The 21,923-nt window shown below is 48.0% G+C and overlaps 1 protein-coding gene across 2 annotated transcripts in view; it reads left to right on the forward strand.

Annotated features, from left to right (window-relative positions):
* LOC124045741 (semaphorin-3B-like) overlaps positions 1 to 21,923 on the forward strand; it is a 115,313-nt gene that overhangs the window by 72,384 nt on the left and 21,006 nt on the right. For both annotated transcript variants that reach the window (XM_046365316.1, XM_046365317.1), the window contains exons 3-4: positions 525 to 682; positions 8,176 to 8,238. In XM_046365316.1, coding sequence (XP_046221272.1) covers positions 525 to 682; positions 8,176 to 8,238 — 221 coding nt within the window. The remainder of the gene's footprint in view (positions 1 to 524; positions 683 to 8,175; positions 8,239 to 21,923) is intronic.

Here is a 21,923-nt window from a genome sequence, read left to right on the forward strand (position 1 = left end):
ATAAAAGTGTCTGCTAAATGGCATATATTTGTATTATTATATTATGAGAAGAGAAGAGAGAGGAGGCTTCAATTCTCCAGATCTTAGAAGCCCTGCTGAGACAGCTGATTCCAAAGCTGTAACAGAGACCAGGCTGCTGAGGGGAGGACGGCTCATAGTAATGGATGGAACAGAGCAAATGGAATGACGTAAACCATGTGTTGGATGTATTTAATACCATTCCAAAATTCCGCTCCAGCCATTGCCACGAGCCGGTCCTTCCCAATTAAGGTGCCACCAACCTCCCGTGCCATTCTGAGGAGTGGAACCACTGCCCTGGACTGACCCCTGACCCTAAACAACCACTTCCAGTTGTATGGCCTTGTAAAAAACGTCATAACCATCAAATAGGGACCCATTTATCGACATAAGCAGAGAGTAAAACACCTATTTGCTCTGATGAAAAAGTTTACATTTCAGGGCCCTTTTGACTAGGAGAGTTCAATGTAATGTCTGTATGATCCACTGTGTGTGTTGTGTTTCAGAGCTGCAGCAGTTCCATGGCGTGCGGCGGTTCGAGCTGGAGCGCTCGTGCTGTTTCAGCGCTCTTTTATTGGATGAGGAGAGAGGACGGCTGTTTGTGGGCGCACGCAACTTCCTCTTGTCACTCAGCCTGGATAACATCGCCAAGCAGGAGCACAAGGTCAGTCTGCCTGTCATCCATTAATCAATCAATCAATGACCAATCTACCCCATGCTATGTCAAAATGTTTACACTAATGTTAGTGAATATCATAAATCTGACATTTTCATGAAACTGAAAAAGTAATTTTACATTGATATTTCCTGTGTGTCATTTGACATACATTCAAATGGTCCAATGATCCATTTGGTAAAGAATGTGATGTTAAGAGAAGATGACCCAGGTTTGGACACACAGATATCTTTGTTATGGTAGATAATCGTAGAGATAAGACAACACTCTGCTATGTCATGGTGAATTAGTGGTGCTCTAGCGTGTCACAGTTGTGCTGACAGACTGATGGATCTCATCTCACTCTTATCCTCTCGGAGCAGACATGGGGATCAAGGGTTACCATGGCGATTTGGGGGTCACACAATCTCTGATTACCTGTCAACACCTCTCTCACACACATGCACACGCGTTCAGACAGATGCACACACACATACGTTTGTTTTACTATCCTTGTGGGGACCAAACAATTGACTCCCATTCAAAATCCAGTTTTCCCTAACCCCTAACCATAACCCTATACCCTAATCACAAACCCCTAACCATAACCCTATACCCTAATCACAAACCCCTAACCATAACCCTATACCCTAATCACAATCCCCTAACCATAACCCTATACCCTAATCACAATCCCCTAACCATAACCCTATACCCTAATCACAATCCCCTAACCATAACCCTATACCCTAATCACAAACCCCTAACCATAACCCTATACCCTAATCACAAACCCCTAACCATAACCCTATACCCTAATCACAATCCCCTAACCATAACCCTATACCCTAATTTACATTTACATTTAAGTCATTTAGCAGACGCTCTTATCCAGAGCGACTTAATCACAATCCCCTAACCATAACCCTATACCCTAATCACAATCCCCTAACCATAACCCTATACCCTAATCACAATCCCCTAACCATAACCCTATACCCTAATCACAAACCCCTAACCATAACCCTATACCCTAATCACAATCCCCTAACCATAACCCTATACCCTAATCACAATCCCCTAACCATAACCCTATACCCTAATCACAATCCCCTAACCATAACCCTATACTGTTATGCAGGTGAATGAGGACCCAAAAGCGACTTGGCGAAAACAGAGTTTTTAATCCAGTAAGAAACTTTACAAAACAAAAAGCATAATACTACTCGTAAAGACGAGAACAGACTGGAGACTTGATCGAGAACTGCAGGTTGCCTCGGGAAGGCACTTGAACCTAGCAGACTCAGACACCTGCTCACCACGCAGCATCTGAGGGAAACACGACACGACAGGGCAAAACATAGACACAGCACGGTGAATTATAGATGAGGATCCGACGGGGCAGGAACGGAAAGCAAGGAGAGAAATAGGGACTCTAATCAGGGAAAAGGATCGGGAACAGGTGTGGGAAGACTAAATGATTGATTAGGGGAATAGGAACAGCTGGGAGCAGGAACGGAACGATAGAGAGAAGAGAGAGCGAGAGAGTGAGAGAGGGAGGGGGAGAGAGAGGGATAGAAAGAGGGAAAGAACCTAATAAGACCAGCAGAGGGAAACGAATAGAAGGGGAAGCACAGGGACAAGACATGATAATTAATGACAAAACATGACAGTACCCCCCACTCACCGAGCGCCTCCTGGCGCACTCGAGGAGGGAACGGAGGAAATCATCTAAGCGAACGGTCCAGGCAACGGAGGAAATCATCAATAACCCCGCGAACGGTCCATGCACGTCCCGAGGACGGGAGGGGGGAGGGAACCCGGGGGGTGCCTCTCAGGAGACATCAGGATGGACCGTAACCCTCCCAATCCACCTGGGAAGTATTGGACCAATGACCCGGAGTCCCGAGAACGCATGTCCATGATCTTGGACTCTTAATCCCTTGTAAGTCTGTGCCCTGTAGGTGCAGACCTCACCCTCCTCCAGGTGCGCTCACAACGTTGGACAAGGACGGGCGGGGAACGCTGGGGAGCTGGGATGAGAACGAACGGGGTGCGGTAGCAGAAAGGGCGAGTTGTGACACAGGAGACATGGAAGACAGGATGGACGACTGGGGATGAAACCCGAAGATGTCGCGGAAGAAGCGCAGTCGCACAGCGACAGGATTGACGACCTGGGAGACACGGAACGGACCAATGAACCGCGGAGTCAACTTACGAGAAGCTGTCGTAAGAGGAAGGTTGCGAGTGGACTCTTAAAAGACCTCACCCTCCTCCAGGTGCGCTCACAACACACAAGCTGGGATCTCTGGTATTCTGCCCCGCACCGTTAGACTGGGGATGAAACCCGGAAGAGAGACTGACGGACGCACCAATCAAACGACAGAACTCCCTCCAAAACTGTGACGTGAATTGCGGGCCTCTGTCTGAAACGGCGTCTAACGGGAGGCCATGAATTCTAAACACATTCTCGATAATGATTTGTGCCGTCCTTAGCGGAAGGAAGTTTAGCGAGGGGAATGAAATGTGCCGCCTTAGAGAACCTATCGACAACCGTAAGAATCACAGTCTTCCCGGCAGACAAAGGCAGACCGGTAATGAAGTCTAGGGCGATGTGAGACCATGGTCGAGAAGGAATGGGGAGCGGTCTGAGACGACCGGCAGGAGGAGAGTTACCCGACTTAGTCTGCGCGCAGTCCGAACAAGCAGCCACGAAACGGCGCGTGTCACGCTCCTGAGTCGGCCACCCGCTGGCGAATAGACGCAAGAGTGCCTCGAACACCGGGATGACCAGCTAACTTGGCAGAGTGAGCCCACTGAAGAACAGCCAGACGAGTGGAAACAGGAACGAAAAGGAGGTTACTAGGACAGCGCGCGGCGACGCAGTGTGCGTGAGTGCTTGCTTAACCTGTCTTTCAATTCCCCAGACTGTCAACCCGACAACACGCCCATAAGGAAGAATCCCTCGGGATCAGTAGAAGCCACAGAAGAACTAAACAGACGGGATAAGGCATCAGGCTTGGTGTTCTTGCTACCCGGACGGTAAGAAATCACAAACTCGAAACGAGCGAAAAACAACGCCCAACGAGCTTGACGGGCATTAAGTCGTTTGGCAGAACGGATGTACTCAAGGTTCTTATGGTCTGTCCAAACGACAAAAGGAAGTCGCCCCTCCAACCACTGTCGCCATTCGCCTAGGGCTAAGCGGATGGCGAGCAGTTCACGGTTACCCACATCATAGTTGCGCTCAGATGGCGACAGGCGATGAGAAAAATAAGCGCAAGGATGAACCTTATCGTCAGACTGGAAGCGCTGGGATAGAATGGCTCCCACGCCTACCTCTGAAGCGTCAACCTCGACAATGAATTGTCTAGTGACGTCAGGAGTAACGAGGATAGGAGCGGACGTAAAACGTTCTTTTAGAAGATCAAAAGCTCCCTGGGCGGAACCGGACCACTTAAAACACGTCTTGACAGAAGTAAGAGCTGTGAGAGGGGCAGCAACTTGTACGAATCGATAGAAATTAGCGAAACCTAAAAAGCGCTGCAACTCGACACGTGACCTTTCGGGCCAATCACTGACAGCTTGGACCTTAGCGGAATCCATCTGAATGCCTTCAGCGGAAATAACGGAACCGAGAAAAGTAACGGAGGAGACATGAAAAGAGCACTTCTCAGCCTTTACGTAGAGACAATTCTCTAAAAGGCGCTGTAGAACACGTCGAACGTGCTGAACATGAATCTCGAGTGACGGTGAAAAAATCAGGATATCGTCAAGATAGACAAAAACAAAGATGTTCAGCATGTCTCTCAGAACATCATTAACTAATGCCTGAAAAACAGCTGGCGCATTGGCGAGACCAAACGGCAGAACCCGGTACTCAAAATGCCCTAACGGGTGTTAAACGCCGTTTTCCACTCGTCCCCCTCTCTGATGCGCACGAGATGGTAAGCGTTACGAAGGTCCAACTTAGTAAAGCACCTGGCTCCTGCAGAATCTCGAAGGCTGATGACATAAGCGGATAACGGTTGATCTTAAGAGTATCGACATACCGTAAAACGTTCTTTTAGAAGATCAAAAGTCTTCCCTGGGCAAAGGAACCGGACCACTTAAAACACGTCTTGACAGAAGTGAGACCATGGTCGAGAAAGGAATGAAAGCCGTCTGATTAGCGAAACCTAAAAAGCGCTGCAACCGACACGTGACCTTGAAGTCTGGGCCAATCACTGACAGCACCTTAGCGCGAATCCGTGTCTGAATGCCTCAGTCGGCCGGAACCAAAAGCGCTAACGGAGGAGACATGAAAAGAGCACTTCTGATGACAATAAGTGAGCTGAAGAACACGATAATTCCACGCAGGGGCGCAGAGTACCGTCCTTCTTCTTAACAAAAGAACTGGAGAGGAAGAAGGCACTATGGTACCGGCGTCAAGAGACACAGATAAATAATCCTCGAGAGCCTTACGTTCGGGAGCCGACAGAGAGTATAGTCTACCCCGAGGAGGAGTGGTCCCCGGAAGGAGATCAATACTACAATCATACGACCGGTGAGGAGGAAGAGAGTTGGCTCGGGACCGACTGAAGACCGTGCGCAGATCATGATATTCCTCCGGCACTCCTGTCAAATCGCCAGGTTCCTCCTGAGAAGTGGGGACAGAAGAAATGGGAGGGATGGCAGACATTAAGCACTTCACATGACAAGATACGTTCCAGGATAGGATAGAATTACAAGACCAATTAATAGAAGGATTATGACATACTAGCCAGGGATGACCCAAAACAACTGGTGTAAAAGGTGAACGAAAAATCAAAAAAGAAATAGTCTCACTGTGGTTACCAGATACTGTGAGAGTTAAAGGTAGTGTCTCAAATCTGATACTGGGAAGATGACTACCATCTAAGGCAAACATGGGCGTAGGCTTGTCTAACTGTCTGAAAGGAATGTTATGTTTCCGAACCCATGCTTCGTCCATGAAACAACCCTCAGCCCCAGAGTCAATCAAGGCACTGCATGTAGCACCCGAACCGGTCCAGCGTAGATGGACCGACATAGTAGTACAGGATCTAGATGAAGAGACCTGAGTAGTAGCGCTCACCAGTAGCCCTCCGCTTACTGATGGGCTCTGGCCTCTTACTGGACATGAATAAACAAAATGTCCATCAAATCCGCAATAGAGGCACAGGCGGTTGGTGATCCTCCGTTCCCTCTCCTTAGTCGAGATGCGAATCCCTCCCAGCTGCATGGGCTCAGTCTCAGAGCTAGAGGAGGGAGATGGTTGCGATGCGGAGCAGGGAAACACCGTTGATGCGAGCTCTCTTCCACGAGCCTGGTGACGAAGATCTACCCGTCGTTCTATACGGATGGCGAGAGCAATCAAAGAGTCCACACTGGAAGGAACCTCCCGAGAGAGAATCTCATCTTTGACCACTGTGTGGAGTCCCTCCAGAAAACGAGCGAGCAGCGCCGGCTCGTTCCAGTCACTAGAGGCAGCAAGAGTACGAAACTCAATAGAGTAATCCGTTATGGATCGATCACCTTGGCATAGGGAAGCCAGGGCCCTAGAAGCCTCCCCACCAAAAACTGAACGGTCAAAAACCCGAATCATCTCCTCTTTAAAGTTCTGGTAATTGTTAGAACAATCAGCCCTTGCCTCCCAGATAGCTGTGCCCCACTCTCGGGCCCGGCCAGTAAGGAGTGAAATGACGTAAGCAACCCGAGCTCTCTCACTAGAGTATGTGTTGGGTTGGAGAGAGAACACAATATCACACTGGGTGAGAAAGGAGCGGCACTCCGTGGGCTGCCCGGAGTAGCAAGGTGGGTTATTAACCCTAGGTTCCGGAGGCTCGGCAGGCCAGGAAGTAACAGGTGGCACGAGACGAAGACTCTGGAACTGTCCAGAGAGGTCGGAAACCTGAGCGGCCAGGTTCTCCACGGCATGGCGAGCAGCAGACAATTCCTGCTCGTGTCTGCCGAGCATGGCTCCTTGGATCTTGACGGCAGTGTTACGAGCCTCTGTAGTCGCTGGGTCCATTCCTTGGTCGGATCCTTCTGTTATGCAGGTGAATGAGGACCCAAAAGCGACTTGGCGAAAACAGAGTTTTTAATCCAGTAAGAAACTTTACAAAACAAAAAGCATAATACTACTCGTAAAGACGAGAACAGACTGGAGACTTGATCGAGAACTGCAGGTTGCCTCGGGAAGGCACTTGAACCTAGCAGACTCAGACACCTGCTCACCACGCAGCATCTGAGAGAAACACGACACGACAGGGCAAAACATAGACACAGCACGGTGAATTATAGATGAGGATCCGACGGGGCAGGAACGGAAAACAAGGAGAGAAATAGGGACTCTAATCAGGGAAAAGGATCGGGAACAGGTGTGGGAAGACTAAATGATTGATTAGGGGAATAGGAACAGCTGGGAGCAGGAACGGAACGATAGAGAGAAGAGAGAGCGAGAGAGTGAGAGAGGGAGGGGGAGAGAGAGGGATAGAAAGAGGGAAAGAACCTAATAAGACCAGCAGAGGGAAACGAATAGAAGGGGAAGCACAGGGACAAGACATGATAATTAATGACAAAACATGACATATACCCTAATCACAATCCCCTAACCATAACCCTATACCCTAATCACAAGCCCCTAACCCTAAACCATAACCCTATACCCTAATCACAAACCCCTAACCATAACCCTAAACCCTAATCACAAACCCCTAACCATAACCCTATACCCTAATCACAAGCCCCTAACCCTAAACCATAACCCTATACCCTAATCACAAACCCCTAACCCCTAACCATAACCCTAATCACAAACCCCTAACCCTATACCCTAATCACAAACCCCTAACCCTAAACTGAACTCCTAATCCTTAACCCTAACACTGATTCTAACCCTAATTGTAAACCTAAAATGTGCCTATTACTTGTGAGGACCGTTGAAATGTCCCCACCTTAATTTGTTTTATTGTTTTACTATCCTTGTGAGGACGCACGCACGCACACACACGCATGCACGCACGCACGCACGCATGCACACACACACACACACACACACACACATAACTCACTAACCCATACCCTATAACCAACCTAACATGCACCCTATAACCCTACACTTTACAGGGTCTGTAGGTTCTTGCAGACTGTGTGAAATCTGAGTGCTGAGCAGATTGTTTGACTCTGTTTGTGGTTTGGTGAGATATGATTTACAGCTTGTTTTCGCACTAGTGGTTCTCTTGTCGTTAAAGCTGTTTTCGCTCGTGGTCGTGTGCTTTTCTACTGTGTGACTTGTGGATTCTCAGCTCTATCATGGTGTGGGGGCCAGGAAGAGAGGAAGAGAGGAAGAGAGGGGGAGTGATAGAAAGGAGGAGAGAAGAGAGGCGCTCCCTCAGAAATGTCCCTCAGGGTGGCAGACAGGCCTGTCCCTGCTTGAGGTCACGACCCCAGACCTACCTCCATCCTGCTGCCTCCTCTGACCTCTGACCTGTGCATTTCAGATCTACTGGCCAGCCCCGGTGGACTGGAGGGAGGAGTGTAACTGGGCAGGAAAGGACATCAATGTGAGTAACAGCCACTGCTACCATCAAAATACTTTATTTAGAGGTTTTAAACTCTCATGTTTATTCTGATATACAGTATCTCACAGAGGCAGACAGTACATTGGTTCCTGTGACTCTGAGGATGTAATAAACCAGCTGTGAAAGGTCACTTTCATTCACTACTCTCATTCATTATCACCACCCAGTTAAAGCCACAGTATATCCGGACACATCTCACACTCTGATTTCCCAATCCTCCTTTTGCCTTTCACCCACTCACATAGAGCGGAAGTGTTAGTAACTACAGTGTGCTGTATGTCAGTGAAATAAAGGTTTGGTTGACTGGGTTGTTTGTGTTGGATGGTGAATGTGTGTGACTGTCCAATCCTCTCCATTGTTCTGACCTGGGGCCTGAACGCTCCTTCCTCTGGCTGTAGGTGGGTGCAGACAGGGTAGGGTTCCACTGACACACCCTACAAACTCCTTAGGCCACTCAGACCACCCAAATATACACTTTGCACATCTAGCTCTCTCACTTCAAGCTAAATGTGTGTCTCTATGTGAGTGTGTGTATTCACATAATGCATGTTCGTGGATGTGCTTGTGTGTTCGTGCACATTTGTGCGTGCGCAGGATCTGTGTGTGAATGTGTGGAGCTCTGGATAACATAAATCCCTAATCAGTATGATTACACAGCTGGAGGAGACCGACAACGAGCCCCATTCATAATGCACAACTGGCTCCTGTTTCACCTAAAGAACTGTGTGTGTGTGTGTGTGTGTGTGTGCGTGCGTGCGTGCGTGCGTGCGTGCGTGCGTGCGTGCGTGCGTGTATGCTGGAGAGAAAAGAGGTGAGGAAAAGACAGTATGAGCAAAGGAAAGAAGTAGGATCACATTAGGGCCCAAGATAAATGCTTTCATTGTATTTTCCCTCCTCTTTCTCTCTCTTCCGTTTCCTCCCTTTTCTCAACATCACATGGTGACCCTGGCGTCAGCATGTGTGTGTCTCTGAATGTGGACGTGTGCCTACATTAATCTGTGTGTGTGTGTGTGTGTGTGTGTGTGTGTGTGTGTGTGTGTGTGTGTGTGTGTGTGTGTGTGTGTGTGTGTGTGTGTGTGTGTGTGTGTGTGTGTGTGTGTGTGTGTGTGTGTGTGTGTGTGTGTGTGTGTGTGTGTGTGTGTGTGTGTGTGTGTGTGTGTGTGTGTGTGTGTGTGTTAGGCAGTGTCATTATCTGGTCTCCTGGGTGTTTGCTCTGTGGTGTGTTGGTTGTGTTTAAATAATGACACAGACAGACTACACCAAGCATCACTGATTGACGTGGGTGTCTGAATGCACTGAGAAGGATGAAACCAGCTGTTTGTCCTCTCTCTCTTTCTCTCCTTTCTTTTTCATAAAATATGTAGGTGAGGTTTTGGTCTTCTGTCTGCATTTGTCTTAAGTCCTATTCGGCCGGGATTAGTTTTACTGGGGAGGTCAGGTGATGTTGGGGGCGGCAGGAAGCGACAGGTAGCGACAGCCTAGTGGTTAAAGCGTTCGGCTAGTATAAATCTGTTGTTCTGCCCCTGAGCAAGGTAGTTAACCCACTGTTCCGAGGCCGTCATTGTAAATACGTTTTTTTTCTTAACTGACTTGCCTAGTTAAATAAAATAAAAATGTAATTTGGAGATCAGGTAATGTAATTATGTGCACGAGCACAAAACACCACTTCTGTAATTTTAGTCCTGTCCGTATCTGCCATGTCAGTCATTTTTATATGGCAGGAGAGTAACAATTCCAGTCAGAATCATTTATAGTTTTTTGGCAAAACTCCAAACTCCTCTGGTAACACTAGTCCCATGCCAATCGAAATTCCATGCCAATCCCTGTGTTTTGAAAGAAATTTCCGAGTTTGACAGGTGTTGCTCACGGTTTGAGCAAGAAAAGAATAACTGATTTGATACATTTTATGATGTGCTGCTCATAGCCTATACATGAAGGGCCTAAATGTTTTTTTACAGTCGAAGCTTTTATGACGTATACTGCGGATCGCTAAAATATTCCTCAATTCAAATATAATGGCGACACTTTACAAAACATGGTTTGGTATGATAAAGAAAATTGGGAAACAAGCTCGAGTTAACAGTGATGCCCTGTTATCGACCTGAATATCTTCACTACTAGAATAAAAACCTCCAGGCTTCCATCATTACTGTACATGTATTGAAAAAAATTAACAATTACAGAAGGCTGCTGGAATAACGGGGTAATAATGACATAATAATGACATAATCAATGTTCTCTAGTAATACTAGTCCCGTGCGAATAGGACATTCGGAGAAAAGGTGGGCTATGCCATAGACAGTGTGACTCCATAAGCTCATAAGTCAGCCGACTGTGAGGTCCTAATATCACCTGAGACACACACACACACACACACACACACACACACACACACACACACACACACACACACACACACACACACACACACACACACACACACACACACACACACACACACACACACACACACACACACACACACACACACACACACACACACACAGTGATCTCACTCTTGACCCCTAATTATAGTGCAGTGTGTGTCTCTGCAGGAATTGGCCTGAACCAGGGCAGGAAAGAAAGAAGAGTTGTCTTTAAAACAAGTTCTCTCTCTTTTCCTCTTTCACTATCTGTTTTTCTATCTGTCCTGTTTTCTTCCCAGAGAAACAAAGAGACTAATTTCATTTTATGGCTGAGCCAGGACTGTCTTGGTCCTGTCTCTCTGCCTCTCACAAATGTGCTCCGTTTTCAAATCAAATCAAATCAAATGTATTTATATAGCCCTTCGTACATCAGCTGATATCTCAAAGTGCTGTACAGAAACCCAGCCTAAAACCCCAAACAGCAAACAATGCAGGTGTAAAAGCACGGTGATTCTCAGCCCAATGTAGCCGAGGCACCCAGCAGCTTAGCTCGTTAAGAATCAAAGTCATATTCTGTACGCACTTCACACAGTAAACAGGTCACAAAGGATGAGGACAGATCTATTTCAATGTCTTCGGCTTTCTGCTAGACTGCTTAACCTGCAGTCCTAGCCAAATGTTAACGTGAAATGTTGTCTGGTAATACATGGGATTCATTCCGGACTTGCTAAGTAGAATGGCATTGTGTAATGGCAAAATAATTAGCCAGCAAAACTGTCCAAGGGTATGCTTTGGATTTCATTCATTTTTTTTACTGCTCAAAATAATTTCCCTCTACTGTAAAGTGCTTAATTATGGGAGCACCCTGCCACTGTGCACCGTGTTATTCTTAGTCATTAACATTATTCAAGGAAGGAATTTCCTGGATGGTTTCTCTATCCTGGTTCTCACAGAGCTCTATTGTACTAAACCCCTGACTGTCAGGGTGCCACTCTCTTACCACCGGCCAGCCACTCTGAGAGTGAGATAGAGAGAGAGAGAGAGAGAGAGAGAGAGAGAGAGAGAGAGAGAGAGAGAGAGAGAGAGAGAGAGAGAGAGAGAGAGAGAGAGAGAGGTAGAAGGGGGTGGGGGGTAGAGAGATATAGGCAGTATGTATAGTATAGAAGGATGAAGACAGACAGACAGAGAGAGAGAATAAAGAAGATGAGAGAAGTGAATAGGTAGAGACAGAGATATATGTGAGAGAGAGAAAGAGAAAGGAAGGGAAAGAGAGAGATTAGGATAAAAACAGAGAGAGAGAGAGTCACCCGCCCTTGTGTGCTGTAGTAACCTGCCCTGCGTAGCGGCAGTGATGTGCATGTTCTCAGTCAGAGGAGAGGAGTGTTTAATGAATGGGGTATTATGGGGTCAGGGGTCAGGTGACCCATGTGAGTGGAGTCAGGGAGAACCCTGGCTTCTGAAATTGGGATCACTGACTCAATTCCCCCTTCCTCTCTCTCTTAAAGCCTCTTCTCTTCATACCTTTTTTCTCTTCTCACTCTCTCTAGCTTCTCACTCTCCCTCGCTTCTCACTCTCTCTCTCGCTTCTCTCTCTCTCTCTCTCTCTCTCTTGCTTCTCACGTTCTCTCTCTCGCTTCTCTCTCTCTCTCTTGCTTCTTACATTCTCTCTCGCTTCTCTTTCTCTCTCTCTTGCTTCTCACGTACTCTCTCGCTTCTCTCTCTCTCTCTCTCTCTTGCTTCTTACGTTCTCTCTCTCGCTTCTCTCTCTCTCTCTCTCTTGCTTCTTACGTTCTCTCTCTCGCTTCTCTCTCTCTCTCTCTCTCTTGCTTCTTACGTTCTCTCTCGCTTCTCAATCTCTCGCTTTCGCTTCTCTCTCTCTCTCTCTTACAGTATCTTTCTCTCTCTCTCAAACACTCTCTTTCTCTCTCTCTCTTTTACCTCTTTCTGTTTATACCCTTCAACTCATAAGGCTTTATTGACAAGGGAAATGTGTTTAAATTGCCAAAGCAAGTAAAATAGATAATAAACAAAAGATAAATAATTAATCAAAATGAACAGTGAACATTTCAAAGGAATAGAGGTAATTCAAAATCGAATCAAATCTAATAAAATTGTATTTGTCACATACACATGGTTAGCAGATGTTAATGCGAGTGTAGCGAAATGCTTGTGCTTCTAGTTCCGACAATGCAGTAATAACCAACAAGTAATCTAACTAACAATTCCAAAACTACTGTCTTATACACAGTGTAAGGGGATAAAGAATATGTACAAAAAGATATATGAATGAGTGATGGTACAGAGCAGCATCGGCAAGATACAGTAGATGGTATCGAGTACATTATATACATATGAGATGAGTATGTAAGCAAAGTGGCATAGTTAAAGTGGCTAGTGATACATGTATTACATAAGGATGCAGTAGATGATATAGAGTACAGTATATACGTATACATATGAGATGAATAATGTAGGGTATGTAAACATTATATTAGGTAGCATTGTTTAAAGTGGCTAGTGATATATTTTACATCATTTCCCATCAATTCCCATTATTAAAGTGGCTGGAGTTGAGTCAGTGTGTTGGCAGCAGCAACTCAATGTTAGTGGTGGCTGTTTAACAGTCTGATGGCCTTGAGATAGAAGCTGTTTTTCAGTCTCTCGTTCCCAGCTTTGATGCACCTGTACTGACCTCGCCTTCTGGATGATAGCGGGGTGAACAGGCAGTGGCTCGGTGGTTGTTGTCCTTGATGATCTTTATGGGTGGTGTAGGTGTCCTGGAGGGCAGGTAGTTTGCCCCCGGTGATGCGTTGTGCAGACCTCACTACCCTCTGGAGAGCCTTACGGTTGTGCGTGGAGCATTTGCGTACCAGGCGGTGATACAGCCCGCCAGGATGCTCTCGATGTGCATCTGTAGAAGTTTGTGAGTGCTTTTGGTGACAAGCCAAATTTCTTCAGCCTCCTGAGGTTGAAGAGGCGCTGCTGCGCCTTCTTCACGATGATGTCTGTGTGAGTGGACCAATTCAGTTTGTCTGTGATGTGTATGCCGAGGAACTTAAAACTTACTACCCTCTCCACTACTGTTCCATCGATGTGGATAGGGGGGTGTTCCCTCTGCTGTTTTCTGAAGTCCACAATCATCTCCTTAGTTTTGTTGACGTTGAGTGTGAGGTTATTTTCCTGACACCACACTCCGAGGGCCCTCACCTCCTCCCTGTAGGCCGTATCTTCGTTGTTGGTAATCAAGCCTACCACTGTTGTGTCGTCCGCAAACTTGATGATTGAGTTGGAGGCGTGCGTGGCCACGCAGTCGTGGGTGAACAGGGAGTACAGGAGAGGGTTCAGAACGCACCCTTGTGGCGACCCAGTGTTGAGGATCAGCGGGGTGGAGATGTTGTTGCCTACCCTCACCACCTGGGGGCGGCCCGTCAGGAAGTCCAGTACCCAGTTATAATATAATAATAATAATAATATATACCATTTAGCAGACGCTTTTATCCAAAGCGACTTACAGTCATGTGTGCATACATTCTACGTATGGGTGGTCCCGGGGATCGAACCCACTACCCTGGCGTTACAAGCGCCATGCTCTCCCAACTGAGCTACAGAAGGACAGTTGCACAGGGCGGGGTCGAGACCCAGGGTCTCAGGATGACGAGCTTGGAGGGTACTATGGTGTTGAATGCCGAGCTGTAGTCGATGAACAGCATTCTCACATAGGTATTCCGCTTGTCCAGATGGGTTAGGGCAGTGTGCAGTGTGGTTGAGATTGCATCGTCTGTGGACCTATTTTGGCTGTAAGCAAATTGGAGTGGGTCTAGGGTGTCAGGTAGGGTGGAGGTGATATGGTCCTTGACTAGTCTCTCAAAGCACTTCATGATGACGGAAGTGAGTGCTACGGGGCGGTAGTCGTTTAGCTCAGTTACCTTAGCTTTCTTGGGAACAGGAACAATGGTGGCCCTCTTGAAGCATGTGGGAACAGCAGACTGGTATAGGGATTGATTGAATATGTCCGTAAACACACCGGCCAGCTGGTCTGCGCATGCTCTGAGGGCGCGGCTGGGGATGCCGTCTGGGCCTGCAGCCTTGCGAGGGTTAACACGTTTAAATTTTTTACTCACCTCGGCTGCAGTGAAGGAGAGTCCGCATGTTTTCGTTGCAGGCCGTGTCAGTGGCACTGTATTGTCCTCAAAGTGGACAAAAAAGTTATTTTGTCTGCCTGGGAGCAAGACATCCTGGTCCGTGACTGGGCTGGTTTTCTTCTTGTAGTCCGTGATTGACTGTAGACCCTGCCACATACCTCGTGTCTGAGCCGTTGAATTGAGATTATACTTTGTCTCTATACTGACGCTTAGCTTGTTTGATAGCCTTGCGGAGGGAATAGCTGCACTGTTTGTATTCGGTCATGTTACCAGTCACCTTGCCCTGATTAAAAGCAGTGGTTCACGCTTTCAGTTTCATGCGAATGCTGCCATCAATCCACGGTTTCTGGTTAGGGAATGTTTTAATTGTTGCTATGGGAACGACATCTTCAACGCACGTTCTAATGAACTCGCTCACCGAATCAGCGTATTCGTCAATGTTGTTATCTGACGCAATACGAAACATATCCCAGTCCACGTGATGTAAGCAGTCTTGGAGTGTGGAATCAGCTTGGTCGGACCAGTGTTGGACAGACCTCAGCATGGGAGCTTCTTGTTTTAGTTTCTGGTTCTCCCGGTACAGGTCCTTCGGGAGGGGGTATCGCAGGTCTGGGAGGGTGTCTTGCTGGTCTGGGCGCGGTGTCCGTTGCTCTGTTACTCCTGTGTGAGGTGCTGGGGCTCCAGTTGAGGGTGACGTCACCCTTTCTCTCTCTCTCCTCCACATTGCCACACATCAAAGCCTCCCTCTGTCTGCCCACCGGCCCTGTGTGTGTGTGTGTGTGTGTGTGTGTGTGTGTGTGTGTGTGTGTGTGTGTGTGTGTGTGTGTGTGTGTGTGTGTGTGTGTGTGTGTGTGTGTGTGTGTGTGTGTGTGTGTGTGTGTGTGTGTGTGTGTGTGTGTGTGTGTGTGTGTGTGTGTGTTAGAGTGTATGCAATAGGGCTGTAATACCAGAGGGTCTGCCTCCCCCCTGGTCTCTGACAACCCCCCCCATTTCTGACCCCCTTTAGTCTCTGACCCCCATGGTCTCTGACCCCCATGGTCTCTGACACCCCCAGTCTTTGAAAGCGGCAGGCTCTGTGAAGCCCTTTGTTCCAGACCAGGGCAGCAGGGCTGTGTGTGTCTGGGTTAATGAGGCAGAACTCCGGTTAGCAGGCAGGGCCAGGCTGGGCTACAGCGTCACTGGGTACATAACCCTGTATGTCACTCACTGGGGCGGGGCACAGCCAAACAGGGATAAAGACAGAATAGAGAGAACAGAGACGACTGGTTAACAAACATGTCTAAATTCTGGTTCTACATCAAACACTCACATACAGGCTTAAAGTTTAGTGACACGCACATGCACACATGCACACATACACACACACACACATACACATACTTGCCAATGATAGGTGGACTACAGCCCCCGTGATATGCAGCTGTTCAGGGAAGCTAGAAACCGTTATACACAGGCAGTTAGAAAAGCCAAGGCTAGCTTTTTCAAGCAGAAATTTGCTTCCTGCAACACTAACTCAAAAAAGTTCTGGGACACTGTAAAGTCCATGGAGAATAAGAACACCTCCTCCCAGCTGCCCACTGCACTGAAGATAGGAAACACTGTCACCACTGATAAATCCACCATAATTGAGAATTTCAATAAGCATTTTTCTACGGCTGGCCATGCTTTCCACCTGGCTACTCCTACCCCGGTCAACAGCACTGCACCCCCAACAGCAACTCGCCCAAGCCTTCCCCCTTTCTCCTTCTCCCAAATCCATTCAGCTGATGTTCTGAAAGAGCTGAAAAATCTGGACCCCTACAAATCAGCCGGGCTAGACAATCTGTACCCTTTCTTTCTAAAATTATCTGCCGAAATTGTTGCCACCCCTATTACTAGCCTGTTCAACCTCTCTTTCTTGTCGTCTGAGATTCCCAAAGATTGGAAAGCAGCTGCGGTCATCCCCCTCTTCAAAGGGGGGGACACTCTTGACCCAAACTGCTACAGACCTATATCTATCCTACCATGCCTTTCTAAGGTCTTCGAAAGCCAAGTCAACAAACAGATTACCGACCATTTTGAATCTCACCATACCTTCTCTGCTATGCAATCTGGTTTCAGAGCTGGTCATGGGTGCACCTCAGCCATGCTCAAGGTCCTAAACGATATCTTAACCGCCATCGATAATAAACATTACTGTGCAGCCGTATTCATTGATCTGGCCAAGGCTTTCGACTCTGTCAACCACCACATCCTCATCGGCAGACTCGACAGCCTTGGTTTCTCAAATGATTGCCTCGCCTGGTTCACCAACTGCTTATCTGATAGAGTTCAGTGTGTCAAATCGGAGGGTCTGCTGTCCGGACCTCTGGCAGTCTCTATGGGGGTGCCACAGGGTTCAATTCTTGGACCGACTCTCTTCTCTGTATACATCAATGAGGTCGCTCTTGCTGCTGGTGAGTCCCTGATCCACCTCTACGCAGACGACACCATTCTGTATACTTCCGGCCCTTCTTTGGACACTGTGTTAACAACCCTCCAGGCAAGCTTCAATGCCATACAACTCTCCTTCCGTGGCCTCCAATTGCTCTTAAATACAAGTAAAAGCATGCTCTTCAACCGATCGCTACCTGCATCTACCCGCCTGTCCAACATCACTACTCTGGACGGCTACAAATACTTAGGTGTCTGGTTAGACTGTAAACTCTCCTTCCAGACCCATATCAAACATCTCCAATCCAAAGTTAAATCTAGAATTGGCTTCCTATTTCGCAACAAAGCATCCTTCACTCATGCTGCCAAACATACCCTTGTAAAACTGACCGTCCTACCAATCCTCGACTTTGGCGATGTCATTTACAAAATAGCCTCCAATACCCTACTCAACAAATTGGATGCAGTCTATCACAGTGCAATCCGTTTTGTCACCAAAGCCCCATATACTACCCACCATTGCGACCTGTACGCTCTCGTTGGCTGGCCCTCGCTTCATACTCGTCGCCAAACCCACTGGCTCCATGTCATCTACAAGACCCTGCTAGGTAAAGTCCCCCCTTATCTCAGCTCGCTGGTCACCATAGCATCTCCCACCTGTAGCACACGCTCCAGCAGGTATATCTCTCTAGTCACCCCCAAAACCAATTCTTTCTTTGGCCGCCTCTCCTTCCAGTTCTCTGCTGCCAATGACTGGAACGAACTACAACAATCTCTGAAACTGGAAACACTTATCTCCCTCACTAGCTTTAAGCACCAACTGTCAGAGCATCTTACAGATTACTGCACCTGTACATAGCCCACCTATAATTTAGCCCAAACAACTACCTCTGTCATGTTTTGTCTTATATTGTCTTGTCATTTTGCTTTCCCTTCTGTTCGTTTTCCCCCTGCTGGTCTTTTTAGGTTCGTTCCCTTTTTTCTCTCTCTCTTCTCTCTATCGTTCCGTTCCCGCTCCCAGCTGTTCCTATTCCCCTAATCAATCATCTAATCTTTTCACACCTGTTCCGTATCTTGCCCTCTGATTAGAGTCCCTATTTCTCCCCTTGTCTTCCGTTTCTGTCCTGTCGGATCCTTGTATATTGTTCACCGTGCTGTGTCTTTGTCTCGCCCTGTCGTGTCGTGTTTCCCTCAGATGCTGCGTGTGAGCAGGTGTCTGAGTCTGCTACGGTCGGTGCCTTCCCGAGGCAACCTACAGTTTATGGTCGAGTCTCCAGTCTGTCCTCGTCACCACGAGTGGAATTAGTTTTTTATGCTTTGTTTACCGCTCCGATTTGTCTAGGAGTATTGCATATTTCCTTTACTGGAATAAAGACTCTGTTTTCGCCAAGTCGCTTTTGGGTCCTCATTCACCTGCATAACAACCTCTTTCCCAACTGTATTTAATTAATTTATTTATTTTGCTCCTTTGCACCCCATTATTTTTATTTCTACTTTGCACATTCTTCCATTGCAAAACTACCATTCTGGTGTTTTACTTGCTATATTGTATTTACTTTGCCACCATGGCCTTTTTTGCCTTTACCTCCCTTCTCACCTAATTTGCTCACATTGTATATAGACTTGTTTATACTGTATTATTGACTGTATGTTTGTTTTACTCCATGTGTAACTCTGTGTCGTTGTATCTGTCGACCTGCTTTGCTTTATCTTGGCCAGGTCGAAATTGTAAATGAGAACTTGTTCTCAACTTGCCTACCTGGTTAAATAAAGGTGAAATAAAAAAAATAAAAAAAATATTCAGTATATTATATTTATTGAGGAGAAGAAATTACCTCTTATATATTTTCCCTCCTAGCATTAATAGCTGAAGGGTACAGGCTTTGTAACCCCCCAGATTGACACAGAGGGACACTGGCTAATCACAGAGAACAGGACTAGATGGATGAATCAGACACGAAGTTCATGTATGTATACTGACTTCTAGGCAAATAGAGACACTGACAGAGAGAGGAGCCGACACACACGAGAAAGAAGAGATACATTGATATCTCCCCAGTGTGGTGTCAGCTCTCTTTGTAAACCTCTTCTCCGGTGTTCCCCTGGGGTCCAGATGGATAAGGGGTGAAACCTGACCCTAGACAGACAGATGTGATGTGTGTGTTCGTGCATGCATACGTACGTGCGTGTGTGTGCCTGTGTCTCTGTGTGTGTTGTTCAATAGCTGGTGTCTGTGGGGTTACTCCACACGCTGGAACCAGTGACCTGCTCAGATGAGCAGATAGAGGAAGGAGGGAGAGAACAGAACAGCTGGTGCCGCACTAAGGGACTGAAGGAAGGGGCAAGTGTAGAGTGGGGGAGTGGTTGTTAACCTCTCTGGTTGTCTCTATCAGAGGTAAAGGCCTTGGTCTGTCTGGTAGGGGTAAACATGGTTGTATGGAGTAAGAAGGGTTCCTTTTAAACCTCTCCTCTCCTTTAACCTCCCTGTGTGTGGCTCAGTCACGGCCTGTAGAGTTTACTCATTAACTCAGGGCCCATTGTGCAAGGTGTCCCACCCTGCCTGCCCTGCCTGCCCTGGGCATGTGGAGCTTGTGTTTCAGCTGCACACTGTTATTCCTGGGGTTCAAAGGGCACCTAGTGCAGGATGTTACGTCAGTGCTTTGTTTTGTCAGTGACCACCAACTTTCTAGAAATGCTGGTATGCTATAGCAAGCGGCCATTATGGGGGCAACGGGCCGTTGAGGGGTCGGGTTAGGGTTAGGGTTAGGGTTAGGGATAGGGTTAGGGTCAGGGTTAGGGTTAGGACTAACCCTAACCCTCTACTATCCTCTATTCCACTCTACTCCCTTCTACTCCCCTCTACTCCTCTCTATTCCCCTCTACTCCTCTCTATTCCCGTTTACTCCCCTCCACTCCCCTTCCCCCCCACTCCCCTCTAAATCAAATCAAATTTATTTAAATAGCCCTTCGTACATCAGCTGATATCTCAAAGTGCTGTACAGAAACCCAGCCTAAAACTCCAAACAGCAAGCAATGCAGGTGTAGAAGCACGGTGGCTGGGAAAAACTCCCTAGAAAGGCCAAAACCGAGGAAGAAACCTAGAGAGGAACCAGGCTATGTGGGGTGGCCAGTCCTCTTCTGGCTGTACTGGGTGGAGATTATAACAGAACATGGCCAAGATGTTCAAATGTTCATAAATGACCAGCATGGTCGAATAATAATAAGGCAGAACAGTTGAAACTGGAGCAGCAGCACAGTCAGGTGGACTGGAGACAGCAAGGAGTCATCATGTCAGGTAGTCCTGGGGCACGGTCCTAGGGCTCAGGTCCTCCGAGAGAGATAAAGAAAGACAGAATTAGAGAGAGCATATGTGGGGTGGCCAGTCCTCTTCTGGCTGTGCCGGGTGGAGATTATAACAGAACATGGCCAAGATGGTGACCAGCATGGTCGAATAATAGTAAGGCAGAACAGTTGAAACTCTACTCCTCTCGACTCCCCTCTGCTCCCTTCTGCTCCCCTCTACTCCTCTCTATTCCCCTCTACTCCTCTCTACTCCTCTCTACTCCCATCTACTCCCCTCCACTCCCCTTCCCCCCACTCCCCTCTACTTCACTCTATTCCCCTCTACTCCTCTCTACTCCCATCTACTCCCCTCCACTCCCCTTGCCCCCACACCCCTCTACTTCACTCTACTCCCCTCTGCTCCCTTCCGCTCCCCTCCACTCCCTCTACTCCTCTCTATTCCCTCTACTCCTCTCTACTCCCATCTACTCCCCTCCACTCCCCTTGCCCCCACTCCCCTCTACTTCACTCTACTCCCCTCTGCTCCCGCTCCCCTCCACTGCCCTCTACTCCTCTCTACTCCCCTCTACTCCTATCTATTCCCCCCTCCCCTCCACTCCCCTTGCCCCTCTCTACTCCCATCTACTCCCCTCCACTCCCCCCCCTACCACTCTACTCCCTCTACTCCTCTCTACTCCCATCTACTCCCCTCTGCTCCCTTCCACTCCCCTCCTCCACCCCTCTACTCCTCTCTATTCCCCTCTACTCCTCTCTACTCCCATCTACTCCCCTCCACTCCCTTCCCCCACTCCACCCCTCTACTTCACTCTATTCCCCTCTACTCCTCTCTACTCCCATCTACTCCCCTCCACTCCCCTTCCCCCCACTCCCCTCTACTTCACTCTATTCCCCTCTACTCCTCTCTACTCCCCATCTACTCCCATCTACTCCCCTCCTTCACTCTCCCCTTACCCCCACTCCCCTCCACTCCTCTCTATTCTCCCTCTACTCCTCTCTACTCCCATCTACTCCCCTCCACTCCCCTTCCCCCACTCCCCTCTACTTCACTCTATTCCCCTCTACTTCTCTCTACTCCCATCTACTCCCCTCCACTCCCCTTCCCCCCACTCCCCTCTACTTCACTCTACTCCTCTCTACTCCCATCTACTCCCCTCCACTCCCCTTCCCCCCACTCCCCTCTACTCCTCTCTATTCCCTCTACTCCTCTCTACTCCCATCTACTCCCCTCCACTCCCCTTCCCCCACTCCCCTCTACTTCACTCTATTCCCCTCTACTCCTCTCTACTCCCATCTACTCCCCTCCACTCCCCTTGCCCCCACTCCCCTCTACTTCACTCTACTCCCCTCTACTCCTCTCTACTCCCATCTACTCCCCTCCCCCCTCCCCCCACTCCCCTCTACTTCACTCTATTCCCCTCTACTCCTCTCTACTCCCATCTACTCC

This window comes from Oncorhynchus gorbuscha, linkage group LG10 (assembly GCF_021184085.1).
Source record: "Oncorhynchus gorbuscha isolate QuinsamMale2020 ecotype Even-year linkage group LG10, OgorEven_v1.0, whole genome shotgun sequence".
In the NCBI taxonomy this organism is placed as follows: Eukaryota; Metazoa; Chordata; class Actinopteri; order Salmoniformes; family Salmonidae; genus Oncorhynchus; species Oncorhynchus gorbuscha.